Source organism: Pteronotus mesoamericanus, unplaced genomic scaffold (assembly GCF_021234165.1).
Source record: "Pteronotus mesoamericanus isolate MK-2021 breed Mesoamerican mustached bat unplaced genomic scaffold, CSHL_Meso_final contig_24, whole genome shotgun sequence".
In the NCBI taxonomy this organism is placed as follows: Eukaryota; Metazoa; Chordata; class Mammalia; order Chiroptera; family Mormoopidae; genus Pteronotus; species Pteronotus mesoamericanus.
Window position 1 is genome coordinate 18,190,361 of NW_026555100.1, and position 17,384 is coordinate 18,207,744.

The window sequence follows — 17,384 nt, forward strand, 5'->3', positions numbered from 1 at the left end:
CGATTATCGTATTCCAGGGTATTATTTTGTATACAGATATCATTAATTGCTTTCTAGAGTTACACTTTTAACACAGAAGCATAAGTAAAAGAATTAATAACATTTAGATAGATATGGAATTAGTACCACCCACATATAAGGAGCATCCTTATTTTCCCCCCGAAGAATTTGGACAAAGAAGTATGTATTATACATGGCAAAATGTGATATTTAGGGTATTACAAAAATATATATACACTATAATAAGCAAAGGTAGATTTTAAGATATTGTCCCTATACTAGAACTGAGACTAGTCAGCCCACAGAACTGTGTACTTAATGGACTATTCTAGTTCAGATTTCTATAACCAACCAAACACAAAGAAAAGTACTGAAAGGTCTGAAACTGAATTTTAAATTGGCACAGATGGCATGTTTATAACACCCCCACAATATGCTGAGTGTTCTCCATAAAACCAACCTAGACACAGTCCCTGCCTCTAGGGGCCTTAAAATCTAAAAGTAGATGAGGCAGTCTAATTCAAAGAAAGTAAACAAATAAAAGGAAACAAAGAAGGGAATGTAAGAGAAGAGAGGCCTGCATTAATCTCTCGGCTCCCAGAAGGGGAACAGTCCAATCTGAACAGAGGAGAATGAAAGCTAACAAGTCAGAGCTGCCTCATTTACCATCAGACTCACGATGACACTATCCAGTAAATATTCTCTAAAAAATCATGCTGACCAGACTGAAAATGCTTTGTTCTTCTCTAGCTTCAACACTCAGAAGGTCTAAATCTCTGCAACAGATAGAATATATACCCTACTGGGTATGTGTTAAGGACATGAAACAGTCCATGAAGAGTGAACGATTTACAGTCCAAAATCCAAGTTACTGAATCCGAAGCATATGACAGCATTGTTTCAAAAATGCTGGCTTAAAAGGCAATTAATTAATGTGACACAGCCATCTTTATCTCAAAACTCCTAAAACAAGACAGTGATTATTACTGGACTGCATTTTTGATGTTGTCTCTAAAGGGACATATGAGCTATATTTGGTTTGTCTGTAAATAAACATTTCATCGGCTCACAGTTCAGACTCTGATCCTTATCCAGTTGACTAGAACTATTTCAATAGGACGATGTCAAACAACTGCCTGAAATGTCTCCATATACAGACCCTCTTTAATGCCTTAAAGAACATCTTTATTTTAAACCATGTAGATTCTTCCTGGAAGACTTCAAAATGCCGACAACATCAAATTAGTTAAGTTATAGGCACCAAGTTCACTTCAACACACTGGTCCTGTTGGTTCACGGCCTCTTCGGATCAGGTATCTCTGGCAAATACTATTTATTAAAAATGATAATACCAATAATACAGCCAAATTCCACACAAAAGAAAGAGGATGAAGAAAGCAATGATGCTACTGACCTTGCAGCATCAAAGTAACATCGACTGAATCTGAACTATAACAAGTACCATTAAGAAAAAATGTTTGAGGTCAGGATTAGGGGCACTACCTTCCCAATGCCTCAGATCTGCAACCACTTTCCCTCCTCTGTGCTCTCTACAGCTGCCATAATGACTTCAATTTCGCCAAATGCTACCTTGCCTACAGTTTAACACACAGCTTCCTTTTAAAAAGAAGACTCTCAATCACCTCTCTGTAAATGTAACATTTCAATCATAGGAATTACATAAATAAAAATATAGCTTACACAAATCCAGGATATTTCAATAAAAACTTTATGTGAGTCTACTTTATTATAGTAAAAGTGCACTCATTCCAGTAACCCAAACTCTAAACCTTGGGATTGCCATCTGATTTGTTCTTCCATCCAGGTGCCTTCCTACCCTCCCACCCCCTCATACTAAAAGTACCAAGTTGTTCAGATTCTCCTTTGATCCAGATTCCCCACACTGAAAAGATCTCAGGAGTAAGCCCATCACATAGGAAAACCAAAGTCCAAAAGGCGTGAGTCTGAGAAAAGCCAGAGGAGGCACATTTTAGCATAAGATGACGAAGCTTCAAACAAAGGAGACACTACATCAGTGTCTGGGAGAGACCGGGTAGGAGGAGGAGGAAAAAAACTGCTTAGATCACGGAGCCCAGAGGCTTGACGTGAGTTGCGGACTGGGACTGGGTGGGTGCGGAACTCAAAAATGTTAGATGGCAAACACCCTATAATTTTTCTCACATACCCCTCTTTCCGAACATCCTCAGCCACCATCCTAGCTCACATCCTCCTTAAGTCTCACTTGAGCAAACACAATTTCTTCAATGACCCTTTGTCCTTCTATCTCTCTACCAACACTGCAGTCAAAAATCATCTTAAAGTACCATGTCACACTCATCCACCGTTTTTCCTGAGTCTTAATGTAAGATTCATAAATCCTTAACTGAAATGGCTGAGCAGACCTCCCAGGATCTGACTCCTCTCTAGCCTCATATCTGCATCACTTTCCTCCATGTTCTCTGCACCAGTCATAATGACTTTCAAGTCCCCAAAATGCTATCTTGCCTCTAGTTTGAAATCTTGTTTCCTTTTAGACAGAAGACTCCAAATCACACACACACACACACACACACACACACACACACACTCACTCACTCACTCACTCACTCTTTCTTCCACTTTACCTACTTTAGTTTTACCCTCATGTCTCATCTTAAACATCATTTCCTTAAGTAGGTTTTCCTTGACCCTTTTCTTGAAGGGTCCCTGCTATATTCCCAGAGTACTACCCTATACTTCCCTTTTCATGACATTTACCAAATTTATAATTACAAATGGTAAACAACCTTGTGTTCTATGAGGGCAAGAACGCATAACTACACTGTGATTAACAATGTTATTTCTTCATTCAAAAACCTTTGCCGGCTACCCCAAACTTCTGCATTAAGTTCACATTTCTTAGCATGGGTTTTCAAGGCCTTCCATGGTATGAATTTTTATGGCCTACTATTCCCTGAATGCTTACCACAAGCAAGATTATCTGTTCCTTCTCATATAAACCACATACTCTCTAGTGCCTTCATTTCTGTAGCTTCCTCTATGAACCTGGCTGTCCTGTCTTCAAAACTGCTACCCTTTCAGCTCCTACTGATGTGGCTCAGTTGGCTGGGCATCATCCCACAGGGTGAAGGGTCTCCAGTTGGATTCCCTGTCCCTGCACATGACTGGTTTGTGAGTTGGGTCCCAGGTTAGGACACATGTGAGAGGCAACTGATCAATATTTCTCTCTTACATCAAAGTTTTCTCCCTCTCTTCCTCCCTACCTTGCCCTCTCTCTGAAAATAAATGATGAGATATTTTTTTAAAAAAATGCTACCTTTTCTTCCAAACCGACAACCAATCCCATCTTCTCCATAGAATTTTCCCTTATTTTCCCCAAATAAATTTGGTCTCCCCCACCTTTGACTTCCTTCCTGCTCAAATATGTTGTATTTTCCTTATGGTACTTCCTTACAGCTACACTATTGTTATGATACACTTCTTATGTTTATTTGTTTTAAATATCTTAGGTAATGCTGGTTATACCTTCTTTTTCTATATATTTTCTTATTTCTTTTTGTATATGCCTTAAATACAAAAAATGCTCAATAAATGCATGCACTTGTAAGGCAGTTGTCTAAATATATGGAGAAAACAACCTTTCAAGTGCAAAACACACCTCTGAAACTGATGGAAGCTAAGAGGAATTAGAAAAGCACGTTAAGCTACCAGTACAAAAACAGAAATATACCTTATTTGCATCACAAATAATTGCTCTTCATTCAAAGAATAATATGTCTTTACAGGCTCATTAATATTACATTATACATTAAGATGTCAAAAATTAGCTCAATTTTGACATCTCAAAGTACATAGAATTTTAACTCAAGTTTCACACAGCAGCAGAGCATGGTGCCACTGCTCAATATTTATTTTTGTGAGCTTTTGCTGTTTGCTGGACAAAAACAGCAAATAACATTGTTAGGATATGCCTAAAATTAGAGCCAGTACAAATTATCTAGTTCAACCCATTACGTTTCTAGATAAAGAAAATACAGACAATGAGTTTCGCGGCCAAGGCGACAGAGCGAAAGCCAGGGCAAAGGCTCGGCACCACCTGACTGTCACCCCAGCCCTGCTCCCAGCGCCACACAGCCCTGGTCAGGGCACACGTGTGAGGCAACCAATCAGTGTTGCTCTTTCTCCCTTCCTCTCTCTCTAAAATCAATAAAAAAACAAAATCCTCGAGTAAAGATTTAAAAAAAAAAAATCCATGCGTGCATACTATTTAGTCCATGTGCTTTAAATTGCTACTACATGTAGTAAAAAGGAATTAGCATTGACAGTTTGTATCAAAATTGTTTCTAAGGCTAGAACATTTTATATTATTTGTATGCATCTATATTAAGTATATGTGTATGTGCGTTTGTATGTATGTTCATTTGCTTTCTCTATATTTACATAATGTATAAATATATGAAATGTGTTTTTGAGTATATTGATTCTGACTAAGAATCTTATGCTATGGAACAGTGATTTTTTTTTCAAGCCTTTCTTATAGCAACTCATGATAAGAAATACATGACAGCCAGGTACACATACCATATACCACATATGAGGGGGGAGCCCCCCAAAAATCCCAGAATTTATTTATTAAAAATTGTGTATTTATTCTTACATGTTTACACTTCAGTCACCTTCAACGTACTCTCCATTTGATGTAATACACCTATCAGGATGTCATCAAAACGCTTTTCCACTGCTCAAAACAGTTTTTAAACTCATTGATTTTGATGCCTTTTAGTGCTTCTGCCATGTTTTGTTTCACTTCTTCCACACTGGCAAAATGTTTACCTTTGAGGACTTTTTTCATGGGGGGGAGGGGTCAAGATCAGGTGAATAGAAGTGTAGGGCACAGGGGTCATGCTGTTTTTGGTCAAAGATAGCTGAACACTCAGCACAATGTGGGCAGGTGTGCTCATAAATCACCCATCATGAAATGGGCAAATGCGTTGAAAGATTCACTAAAAAGTTCACCAAAAAAATTCACTAAACCCCAAAGGAGCTTCTCACAACAAAGCCAGCTGGTGCGCTGACACAGATGGGTTCCTAGAGCACTCACCTTGCTGGGGGCACCTGCACTACACGGGGCCTGCCCTCCAGAAGACAATGCCAGTTTTCCGGGGAGCCCCATCTGGTTCACACACACAGACATACACAGGAACACGCATACATAACTAATACCAAAGTTTCATGAAACACCACCCCCCTCACTTCACCCAAAGCATTAATATTTTCCATTCTATTTTTTTTAAATGTTGTTTGTGATCCATAAAACTGATTTTGTCACCCTCTTCTGCAAGCTCTAAAACTGCAAAAAGACAGTGGGAAGGTATAAACCTTAGTTTGGCATTCAGTCTTTGGGAATAACCTAGGTTCTATAGACAACAATCAGAAACTGGCAAAATGAAGTCTAAAAATTATTTAATATTGTTCATTCAAAAGCTATGTTGAGCACCTGAAGGACATTATTAAGTAAGTAAAAATACAGACCACATTCTGGGCCATAAAACAAGTTTCAAAAACTTAAAAGGAGTCAGTAACACATCTTCATTGATAACAATAGAATTAAATGAGAAATCAATAACAGAATGTTATCTGCAAAAGCCCATATATTTGGAAAACAAATGATATATTTCTAAACAACTCAAGGGCTGAACAATAGGCCAAAGGGAAAGAGAAAATGAAAATACAGTGCTTTAAAATTTGAGGGAAGCAAAAACGCAGGCCAGAGTTTTACTGGTTTAGGGAAGGACAAGCCCAGCCGTCAGGTCTGCTTGGTTCCCTCGAGAACAACCCAAAATATTCACATAAGAAGGGTGGTCACTTGGAGTGAAAACCATCGATTACTTTTCTATTACAGAGGTTTAAGATGAAAGAACCAATCCCCTCATCGCACCCCTCTTGGAAAGGCTTTCCTAAATCTGCAAGAAGACAAGGACTCTAATGAGCAATCCGGTGTCACCAAAGAAGAAGAGCCATACAAACTGGATAATCTGAATAAAGAGCAAGGCAGGAAGCTGGCGGTGATCTGATGGGCTTCCTCACTAGACTGCACACTTCGGGATGGTAGCTTCCTCCCCATACGAAGGACAACTCCTGGAACGTAGTGCCCCTTACTACTGCCTCACATGTGTAACAGACGCTTCGTAGATTCATCCCGGAACCAAATTAAATGCAGAAAACCTCAGCTTCTCAGAGGCCATCTAAACTAAGGCCAGAAATAGAACCTGTTTTGCCCTCAGGCAGATGTTCTGAGGTAGCCTAAGGACCCTGCCAATCTTTGAATCCTGCAAACCTGAGTTACACTATATAGCCTAGTACCTTTTATTCCAGTGTAACACAGTTAAGAGAGAGCACACTATCTCAATACCTGTTCTTAATAAAATAAAATATCAATTCATCCACTGTTTAAAAAGGGGCAAGGAATAAGAGGAGCTAATACATTGTAGACGACCATTAACTCAAGTTTGGTCAGAAATATCAGTCTTATCATTTTCATTAGCGGCATTCATTAAGTATGTTTTCTCTGTGTTTTTCAGGCAACTAAAGCAAGTAAGGATGCCACTCTGCTTTTCTGGAGGCAAACCCACATCCTGCTAGGTTTGGTTTTTCTAATATGTGCTTGGCTGCCTAAAATAAGCATAAACAGCCTTATTTAGATCTATGCTATTTATTTCCACAGAGAAGGAACTTCAGAACTCCTTAACTATTAATAGGCTACCTCATCTTTTTACACCTTTTTTGTGATGAAGAAAGAAAACTACATGGTACCAGCAGCAGAAGGAAGACTGAGCTTAATTACAAAGATTCAGAAAAATCACATGGTGGCTTTTTAGAAAAAGAACACTTCCTTCCTCTTATCTCAAAGTGAAACATTTATCTATCAAGAAACATAAATACTATCTTATTTTACTCCTTTAAAATATATTTTTTTAGCTATATGCTTCTTTATTGAAAGAACCTGGAGTCTGAGATTTAATCTTGTAATCTGAATGTCTTTCTAACATACATGTGCAATCTGAACAGCTGACTGCTATTCAAAGCCACCAGAGGAATTAAACAGCTACATCAATTCATAAACAGTTTTCTCAAATGAAGACTCCACAATGAAATGATACTTCTGACACAATGACTATTCTAAATACTTATGAAGGAGAAAAATTTTAAGTGATAGAACAAAGTGAACAAAGTTACAGTATCAATTCACCACCTTAGAAGATCCAGTGTACATTACTTCAAAGCAGACTTATTTACAATGTATCATCAACACACTGAGTGACGCCACAGTGAAAATGATTAAATATGCCAAGGTCTTAATTATAATTTCACTTTACATTTGACTAGAACAGTTTACAAAGCACTTCCATCCATAAACTCATTTGACTCTATATGTTCTTCAATTTAAGTACAATAGTTAACAAAATATGAGTCCATCTGGATAAGAGAAGTTATGTACTAAAAAGGGTAAAAGCAGGGAATCTTGGGCCAACTGTCTGGTTTGGAATCCACCACTTACCAGATACGTGATTCTGAGTTCATTACTCAATACCTCTGTGCTTCAGTTTCATCATCTATAAAATGGGGGTAATAAGCCATTTCTACCTCTTTGGCCCACTAAGGATTAAATCAATTAATATATGTGAAGCACTTAAAATAGTGTCTAGCACAAAGTAAACATTATACATCATACATTCTAATTGTATTTATCAGCAGCATCACTGGACAGGGAAACAAGCTAGTAAGTCACAGCACCAGGAATAGAAACCAGATCTTCTTCCACTTGAAGCTCCATCCACAGAAAGCTGGGTGTGTTGTTGTTGTTGTTGTTAAGTATCCTAAGGTTTTCTACACTAATATAAACAGTTTAAAGTAGAATTATACAAATAAAAATATTAAGCAACCCAAAACACTGATAAAGTTGTACTGTAAGTTATGTTTATATATTTTTAGGTTGATTATTAAACAAATAAATATTCCACTTTAGGGGGAGAACTACACATGAAGGAACAGTTATCTGTGTTGCTGTATCTGCAAAACAAAACTTTTGTTTCACTTTTCAAAAGACAGATCAAAAAGGCAACAAGCCTATCATATCATACCATGTTAATTGCTTCAATTTCTTTATCAAATAAAAAATAATCTTCAAGGAAATATAGTAAACCCTTGAACAATGCAGGGGTTAGGGGGACCAAACCCCACATATTTGAAAACCAAATCCATGTATAACTTTTCATTTTCTCAAAACTTAAGTCCTCCCTCATCCATGGGGGATTGATTTCAGAACTCCCCGCAATACCAAAATCTATTGATGCTCAAGTCCAGTATATAAAATGACTTACAGCTGGTCCTGAACATCCACAAACTCCCAAATGTGGATCAAAAACAGTAAATAATACAGGTATTTATTGAAAAAAAAACCCCACATATAAGGGGACCCACACAGTTCAAACACGTTTGTTCAAGGGTCAATTATATACTAAGATGATTATAATGTCTGTACTACAATTGCCTTCTTTTTTCCCTTCTGGTTTTCAAAACATTCAGTATTGTGATATAAAATTATTTTAAAACGATTTTCAATAAAGTTTATCAAGATTTGAAAATAGTGTTGATGGAAAAAACACTTAACAGCTGCCCAGCTGAAAACTGCCCTCTTTTCTCAGACCTCTTTTAGGTGTGTATCCTCAAACTTTGTTTAAGCTTTTTCCCTTTAGTGATTTAGATGACTGTGATAACATCTTCCACTGAATCTAAATAGGGCATAGTTGTGTAAATTTATGAGCTGACATGCAAAACTGGCACTAGATACCTCAATTAGAGTATTAAATCATTTAACGTACTCTAGTATAAAAATGTTTTTAAGCATTTATACCCACGTGCTTTGCATATACTATATATAATTTTAATTCAAGCATATTTAATATTTCCATATGAAGTGAAAAATATAAAATCATAAATTTTTTAACATGCTCAAATATGTCAAATTACATCTTAACAAATTAACTTGGACAAAGTTCAAAGGCCACTCCAGCCTTTGAATAATGTGGGTAGAATGCCAGTGGTTCCCAACCTTTCCACCCCAACGCAACGGATTGAACATCTATTTACTGCAGCGGGGACAGTCTGAAAATATCCCACCAGGGCGTCTGATACACCACCCTGGAAGCTGTGCCCCTGCCCTCCACTCCGCCCCACTTCCCTACTGCAGAGTTCTCTGAGGTTATACACCGCTTTCAAGTCGGCTGCCACTTTACATATAGAAAAATCACAAGCCCAGTGAACTTGCAAGGTATCTGACAGTATTAATTAATTTATTTGTTTTATTGAATTTTAAAAGAGAGGGAAGGGAGGGATGGAGGTGAGGAGAGTGAGAGAGAGATTAACATCGATCTGCTGTTCCACTCCTCCACGCATGCACTGGGTGATTCCTGCATGTCCTCCGACTGGGGATCGAAACCACCACCCTGGTGTGTCCTGATGATGGCCAACTAACTAAGCTACCGGCAGAGGACAACAGTGTTACTTTAAAACGCTTAAAAAGAAGGGCTAAATGTTAACATGTATCTTCTTCACTGGGAACACACAAGATACAAATAAGAATCTGTACACTGATGCTATCTAGGAGAGTTTCATAACTACATATGGCAAATAGCATACCTTGATTAGAAGCCAATCAAGGAGATTCCAAGGAGGAAAAGTAAGAAATCAATCAAAATAATAATGCCCCCTTAAGTTTGAGGGAATGGTTTGAACATGTAATTAATGGAAAGGCAATTTGTGCAAGTCAAGTTTTCTGGTAACAGTAAAGGAAAGCCAAAGATTGACATGTAGAGATGTGATGTTATAGGATCCCCAATTTCTTCTCCTCAATATCAAATTTTGCAGGTCTGACATCAATTCTGATTGACTTTTTTTTTTAATCATTCAACTCTACTATAAGCTAACAATAACTATAAAAATATGGTTTCTGCATACGCCATATTATACGTCAAATACATTAGCTCAGCATGGTGAATTACAATTGCCCAATATGGTATTTACAAATAGTGTCCATTTTCTTTGAAGGCCTACTTACTGTGGACAAATTCTACACTACTTAAAAGCTATCATATGTGCAAAGTCTCGTGAAAATTTCTCATCGGTAGGAAAGAAGGAAATGGAATTTTACAACATTCTTGGAAAATGTGTGTTGTTTAAGTGTCAGCCAATTTTACATCATTATTAATAAGTATAGAAGGCACAGCAGAGATTCTGGCCGGGGCTTCAAAATTACAGTCACCTAAATGTAAAAAAAAATTGTAATGGCATTATCTCCAAACCAGAAAACATATTAATAAATGCTAATTATTAGATATGTTTTATAATAAGAGGACCCTTAAAGACACAAAAAATAACAGTGATCCACAGATTTGAACCAAAAAAAAATTTGGCTAGGTCTGAAAGTTGCTGTCCTCTGTACCAGAAGATGTCACCAGTGGTGACTGAGAATATAATTGCTCTATTGATAAAAAGTTGATAAAAAATTTCAGTAGGCATCGATTTCTTCTGCAATCACTTACAAAACATGCCATTCATTCTTGGCTTAACTTGCTGAACACACTCCCAATTTAAACAACAAATTCTCAATGCTCTCCCCATGAACATGAACTATAACTGTAAAACCTAAAACTTGTGTTAGTGAACAAATAACTCAACAAGAAATAAAACTGAAGAGAAAGAAAATTCCCTAATCCCAATTTTGTAAGATGTTCACATCTGAAATGGTAGCAATAAATACTATGCCAGAGAAGACAATTCCTTACAGAATTGGAATAGATAAATATTTCTTGAATGAATATAGACATTTCTTCCTCATTCTATACCTATGTGTCAAAGCATCAAACAATTTAATTTGTGCCAGTTTCTGTTGTGTCTCAAACTTTATATGTAAGTTTATCATGAAGGGGAGAAAAAAAAAACCTGCTTGGCTGCCTCACCGTGAATCACAGCCAGGAGGTCATCTTGTGTACCAGCAACTATGTTTTCACTACAGCTATGTGACCTAAAGTGGCAGCAAGAGAGGCACCAAAATAGAAGAGCAGGAGGCTTCTCCTGGCTTCTCGGCCCCAAATCGGCTTTTCCAGCCCATTCGGGTATCTGAGCAGGAGCCAACCGCAAAGGAGAGAAAGAACAAACCCAACAGCTCCGAGGAAAAGGGCTGCAGGCCCACCACACCTTGCTTGCCCTCTCCGGGAGCCCGGGGAAGCAAAAACAGAAACGAGAAAGACATTAAGAAACAGCAAAAAGAAAACACAGCATGACAGAGGCCAGTGTAGGGCAAAAATCCAGCGGTGACTGTGAAGCCCCGATTTTCGGGAAGATCTGGAGACAGAGGAGGATGGTCTCCCGACAGGGGCTCAGGGCGCAGGTCCAGCGCCAGCACCGTGGACCCCCTGCCTCCAAGCATTTCCAGCCTCCCGGGACCTGCCCCTGCTCCCATCTCACCTGTCCGGTGCCCGCCGGCCCAGCCCGCGTCTCCGGCCGCGGGTACCCGCCCCTGCTTACCCTCCCATCCCGTGCCCTCCCGGTGCGTCGCTCGGGAACACCGCCCGGGTCAGTGCGGGCAGGGGCCGAAGCCCGCCCCGGCGCCCCAGGCCTGTCCCCAGCACTCACTTTCTGAATCCGCTTCAGCGCCATGGGTCAGGGAGGACGGCGGGGACGCTGGCCGGTGGGGGGCGGCTGCGGGGCTCGGGGGCGTGGGGTCGTTGCGGGCGCGGCTCGCTGGCTCCTCGGCGGCTGGGCTCCCGGCTCGCCGCTCGCTGGCTCGCTCTGGGCGCCTGTGCCTGTTCCTTGTGCGCCCGAGCGCGAGTGTGCGCGAGTGTGCGGGCGGGGACGCCGGCGAGACTCTTTTGTTTCCGCTTTTACTTCTGGGAAGGAGCTTGCGCCCGCCCCGCCCGAGCCCCGCCCCGCCGGGCACACTGGGAAGTGTAGTTCCCGCCCTGTCCTCGGCGGTCGGCGCCGGGCGGGTCCGGTGACTCACCGCGGACCTCAGCCCCGCAGCCCGGGCTCAGAACCGCCAGGCGCTCGAGGTGGTCTCTGCAGTTTCTTCTGGACCCAGGTACTGACCCTGGCCTTCCCAACCTGTAAAGTGGGCATAATAAATTGGTTCGTAAAGCGCTTACAGGAATTTCTAATGTGCTATAGCTGGTCTTGTTATTTTTACAGATTTTACCCTCTTCTCAAAATATTAATTTCTCACCCTCCACGCATGCACAGACTCATACCTACTTAGTTCCTATTGCAAAAGGCGCCTCCTCTACCCAGTGCTAGTTTCACACGTCTTCTCCTTTGAACTCTGAATTCTGAGCTTCACCGTCGCCGTTGGCTTCTTCCCTTCCGCTGACAGTACGGGCTCAGTGCAGTCCCCCCACCCTCCGAAATCCCTCAGTTCTTATGAACTTGCGTGTTCCTTAAAACTTGGCTTCTGCTCTCAGCACAAGCAGAATCGGTTTTCACCAATGTCACGCTTGAGCTTTTCTAATGACCAGATCCAATTTGCTATTTACCCTCCGTGATGTTTTTGAACTATTTGGTTGTGGGCCACCTGCACGCTTTTCATAGCACTCACCACCTCTGGCTTCCACAGGACCGTGTTAGTTGGGTCTTCTACTTCCCTGGCTTTCCCTTTTCTGTCACTGGCTCCTCTTCTCAAGACTTGGAGTGCCCCAGAATTCCAATCTTTGGTCTCTCATCATCCGTGCCTTCCTAAAAGGTAGACCTCGTGCCCTGCTATAAACTGGAAGGTCACCCTGGGCAGCCGGAGGACCGTGGACTTTTCAGGCTGACCACTATCCTGAGGTGGAATGCCAGCTCTGAACGCCACCCACTGGGTGACCTTTGCTAAGCCACGTAAACTCTCTAAGCCTCAATTTCATCATCTGTCAGTAGAGATAATAATCTCTAGATGTATTATTGTAAAAAGTAACTAGCATTAATATATATAATGTGCCAAACACCGTACCTAATACGTTGAAAGTGCTCTATAAAAATCATATCCTTATTTGTTTTTATCTATGTGACAATGACTTTAAAATCTTTTTTCAGGCAAAACTCTCACCTTATATTTCCGCCTTATATTTCCAAAATCTTCCTGGACCTGTTCACCTTTCTTTCAGGAATGCAAGTCCATTACTACAAGCTGAGGGTGGAGGAAAACTTTCCAGGAAACTCAAAACAATAGCTACCATTGTAAAACCTTACAAAGAGCAAGAAACAAACAAACAAAAAAATCCACTCACTCAAGTAACTTAAAAGGAAATGTACAGGGGAATAAGATAGTGAAAGAATGATAGAAATAATCAGTGGGATCTGAAACTTAATTTGGAAGTCTTCCATTCCCTCCACCAAACAATAACAACAACAACAATAATAATGAAGAAGAAGAAAGAAAAGAAGAGGAAGATGACGATGAGAGGTCTGGAGCCTGGCTACTTTCTTAATTTCCTTTTCACAGGGTCTCACTTCTCTCTGCACATTGCTTAACACCCTTTTTCCAGCGCTCCCTTAGCTTCTTTTACACATAGCTTGAGCTTGCACCATCCTTGCTCCACTTTTTGACACTCTTCCAGCAACTGCTCCAGCTGCTAAATGGCCAAGCTTTTTGGTACCCTCATTTCACCTCCTTAAAAGGAAGAATCTCACTGATGCAACTCATCATTTTACTCCAAGCTGTAAATTGTCAGCAAATGAACAAAGCACAGAGAGATGACTCTTGTGTTAAGGTGGTCACCTGTGGTCCAATCAGCTGTGGGAAGTTTGAAGTGCTTTTGGGTAAAGAGGCTTCTGAAACATACCAGCAAGGTCTTGTCCTGTAGAGAGGTATAGTTAGGCTAGCTTTATTCACCATTTTTGTACTCTAGAAAGTAGGATCCAACCCCCAAATTATCCTTCCTTTTTATAGGGAAAGCATAAGAGTGATCTTATAAATAGGGGAGAAACAGTATGGGCTTGGGCACCAGCTCCTTTTGGGAGTTTCTTTCCCAAGCTGATAGTGTTTGAACATCATGGCAGAAGTGAGGCCATGTTCAGAGAATACCTTTATTGCGAAGTACCATTTGCAAGTAGCTCATTGCCAGAAAGCCCAGAAAAAAACCTCCCTGAGGGAACCTAACCTATCAATGTTTTAACCAACGGAACTACCTGGCAAGGGCTACATGAATTCATTTGTATAATTCTTTTTTTAAAGATTTTTATTTACTTATTTTTAGAGCAAGCAGAAGGGAGGGAGATAGAAAGGGAGAGAAACATTGATGTGTAAGAGAAACATCCATTTGTTGTCTCTCTCATTCTTCTAACCCAGGACCTGGCCCACAGCCCCGGCATGTGCCCTACCTGGGAATTGAACAAGAGACCTTTTTGGTTTGCAGGCTGGCACTTAATCCACTGAGCCATGCCAGCCAGGGCTGTATAATTATTTTTTTAAAGAAGCAACGATGACAATACAGCAGAGCTCAGCCCCTGCACCTCCCAAATTTCTTCTCTAAAATAAAAAATGTTTCCATGGGAAAATGTCTTGAATCAACTCAATACAAACTTTTAATGTGAAAAAGATAAAAGCAGTGATAGTCCTAAAGCAGAAAGCTATATGTAGAGAGAATTTTATTGCCTAATTAGATGTGTTCTCTTTTTCAGAGTTATTCCTTCTCAGATCTCTTTCTCTCTCTCAATTCCATTTAACAATTTTCTCTGATGCGTAGGAATCTTTTGCCTCTCCATAAGTATTTTCAGAAATTTTGTCCTTTCATCTTTTGATATATTATTAGGAGGCTATGATATAAATATTCTGGGTGAAGCCTTTCAACTTCACCCCCACACTCTGTGGCTCTGAGAATTTTTGCTCTATTTTATGTGCAGTTGCAGTTGTGCAACTGACGTAAAATGTTGGGTTGGCCAAAAAGTTCATTTGGTTTTTTCCATAAGAGCTCTAGTGGCACTTAGTTGTCTTTAACTTCATTCAAAACAGTTTTGTTACATTGTATGGTGACAGCTGTCATGTCAGCGAGCATTTTAAAAAACTTATCAAAACTGGTGAGTTTTTGTACAGCCATTTTAATATTGAAGATGGGAGAAGATACACAACATTTTGGCATATTATGCTTTATTATTTCAAGAAAGGTAAAAACACAACTGAAATGCAAAAAAGAAAAGAAAAAAGATTTGTGCAGTGTAGGGAGAAGGTGCTGTGACTGATGGAACATGTCAAAAGTCATTTATGAAGTTTCTTGGTATTATTGACATTTTGGCCAAATAATTCTTTGCTGTGGGGCTGTCTTCCGCATCAAAAATGTTTAGCAGCACCTCTGCCCTCTACCCACTAGAAGCCTATAGTGGGAGATAGCCAACATATTCAAAATATCCAAATCAATAAAGTTATTGGTGAAAATGAAAAATGTGTCTTTTATGAAATAAACTAAACGGACTTTTTGGCAGACCCAGCGGATATTTCCATATATAGTATAATGCCTATTCCGTAAAGGCAATAAGTGAGTACCCCACTCTGTTAATTCTCTGAGTAATCCAGGACAACATATGACAATTTAATATGAGAGAGGCGTGTAACTTTACCCCCCAATTTAACAGTATTAAACAGTATTAAGCATGTTAATGCTATAAAAAATGTTAAAAATGTCTACATGATACAGCCCTTTAACAAACAAACTTATTTCAGGTGCTCTGAATCATGGCTGGATGTGCTTTTCTGCAAAACCTAATAGAATCTAATTACAGGCAGTAAGTGCAGTACCAACTATATAATCATTTAAGAGTGAAAAAGGCTCCAAAGCCCAATCTGCCAGGAGGACCTTTACTTGTGTGTGTATGTGTGTACCTTATTATACATCTTATTTTATACATATATCTTGTGAAAAGGCAAGCAGTTACTTCTGACTGCCAAAGGACAAATAAGATAACGTGTGTATTCCTAATTCCTATCCATATGTCTTTCTCCTTTTCCAAACCTTTTCTCTTCAATAGTCTTCTCCTATTTTCTCTCCTTTTTCTCTTTTTCCTTCCCTCCCCTGTATTGAAGACTGCAAGGGGGACTTTCTTTAACTCTAAGGATGATAAATGCAGCATTCTTTAGCCTTTAAAAACCCATGCCTTCCATTTTTTTTTACACTATACTAGGAGAGAATGGACCAACTCATTAGCTTCTGAGGCTGATACATTTCTAACACCACAATTACTTTAGCAAACCTGTATGTCTTCAATCTTAAAAACGAAGAAAATTCAGACACATGCTGCAAGATGCATGAATCTTGAGGACATTATGCTAAATGAGATAAGGCAGTCACAAAAAGACAAATACTATATGATTCCACTTATTGAAGGTATCTACAGTAGTCAAACTCATAGAAACAGAAAGTACAATGATTTCTAGGTGCTAGGGGGAGGGGAGAATGCGGAATTGTTTAATATAGATAAGAGATTCAGTTTTGCAAGATGAAAACGTTCTAGAGATTGATTGCACAATGTGAATGTGCTCAATACTGCTGAACTGTACACTTCGGAATGGTTAAGATAGTAAATTTTACATGGGTTTTCTTTACATGACAATTTTAAAAACACATGTATTATTAAAGACAAACAAGTGTGGGAGAGGATGTAGACAAACCACAAGTCTTACACACTGCTGGTGAGAATATTTTGATGGTTTCTTAACAAAAACATAAAGTTTGCCATATGACTCAGCAATTATTCATAATACTTAAAAATTGGACACAACCTAAATGTCCATTGACTGGTGAATAAACTGAATGTGGTATGTCCATACAATAGAACATTCAAGCAATAAAAAGGAACAAACTATTGAGACATGCTATGACATGGTTGAACTTAAAAAACATTATGCTAAGTGAAAAAAGCTAGATGGAAAAGACCTATATATTATATGATTCCATTTACATAAAATGTCAAACAAAAGTAAATTCATACAGACCAAAATATAGCAGATCTGTAGTTGCTTAGGCTTGGGAATGTAACTAAGGATTAACTGTAAACAAACAGAAACAAACTTTTTGGGAGTGATGAAAATGTTCTAAAACTGGATGGTGGTGTCTGTTGTACTTGATAAATTCACTAAAAATATTTGAAATGTACATTTTAAATTGGTGGATTTTATAGTATGTAAGTTTACCTCAGTAAAATAAATATTAAAAACAACTCCATGCCCCACATATGGGAGCCACCTGGGAAGCAGACTCCACCCCCTCATGCCCCACCCCCACGCTCTTCAAGCTGTAGGGGAAGTGCTTCTTAGAGCAGAGGTGAGCAATCTGGGCTAAGCTCTGTGAGTTAAATACATC

The 17,384-nt window shown here is 39.5% G+C and overlaps 1 protein-coding gene and 1 pseudogene across 1 annotated transcript in view; both read right to left on the reverse strand.

The window, feature by feature from the left end:
- Positions 1-12,004, reverse strand: part of UBE2D1 (ubiquitin conjugating enzyme E2 D1) — a 36,755-nt gene extending 24,751 nt beyond the window's left edge. Inside the window, exon 1 of the mRNA XM_054572765.1 lies at positions 11,695-12,004. Within this exon, the coding sequence (XP_054428740.1) occupies positions 11,695-11,718 (24 nt within the window). The 5' untranslated portion in view covers positions 11,719-12,004. The remainder of the gene's footprint in view (positions 1-11,694) is intronic.
- A 4,191-nt stretch (positions 12,005-16,195) lies between these two features.
- On the reverse strand, positions 16,196-16,289 carry LOC129070062 (uncharacterized; annotated as a pseudogene).
- Between the last annotated feature and the right edge of the window lie 1,095 nt (positions 16,290-17,384).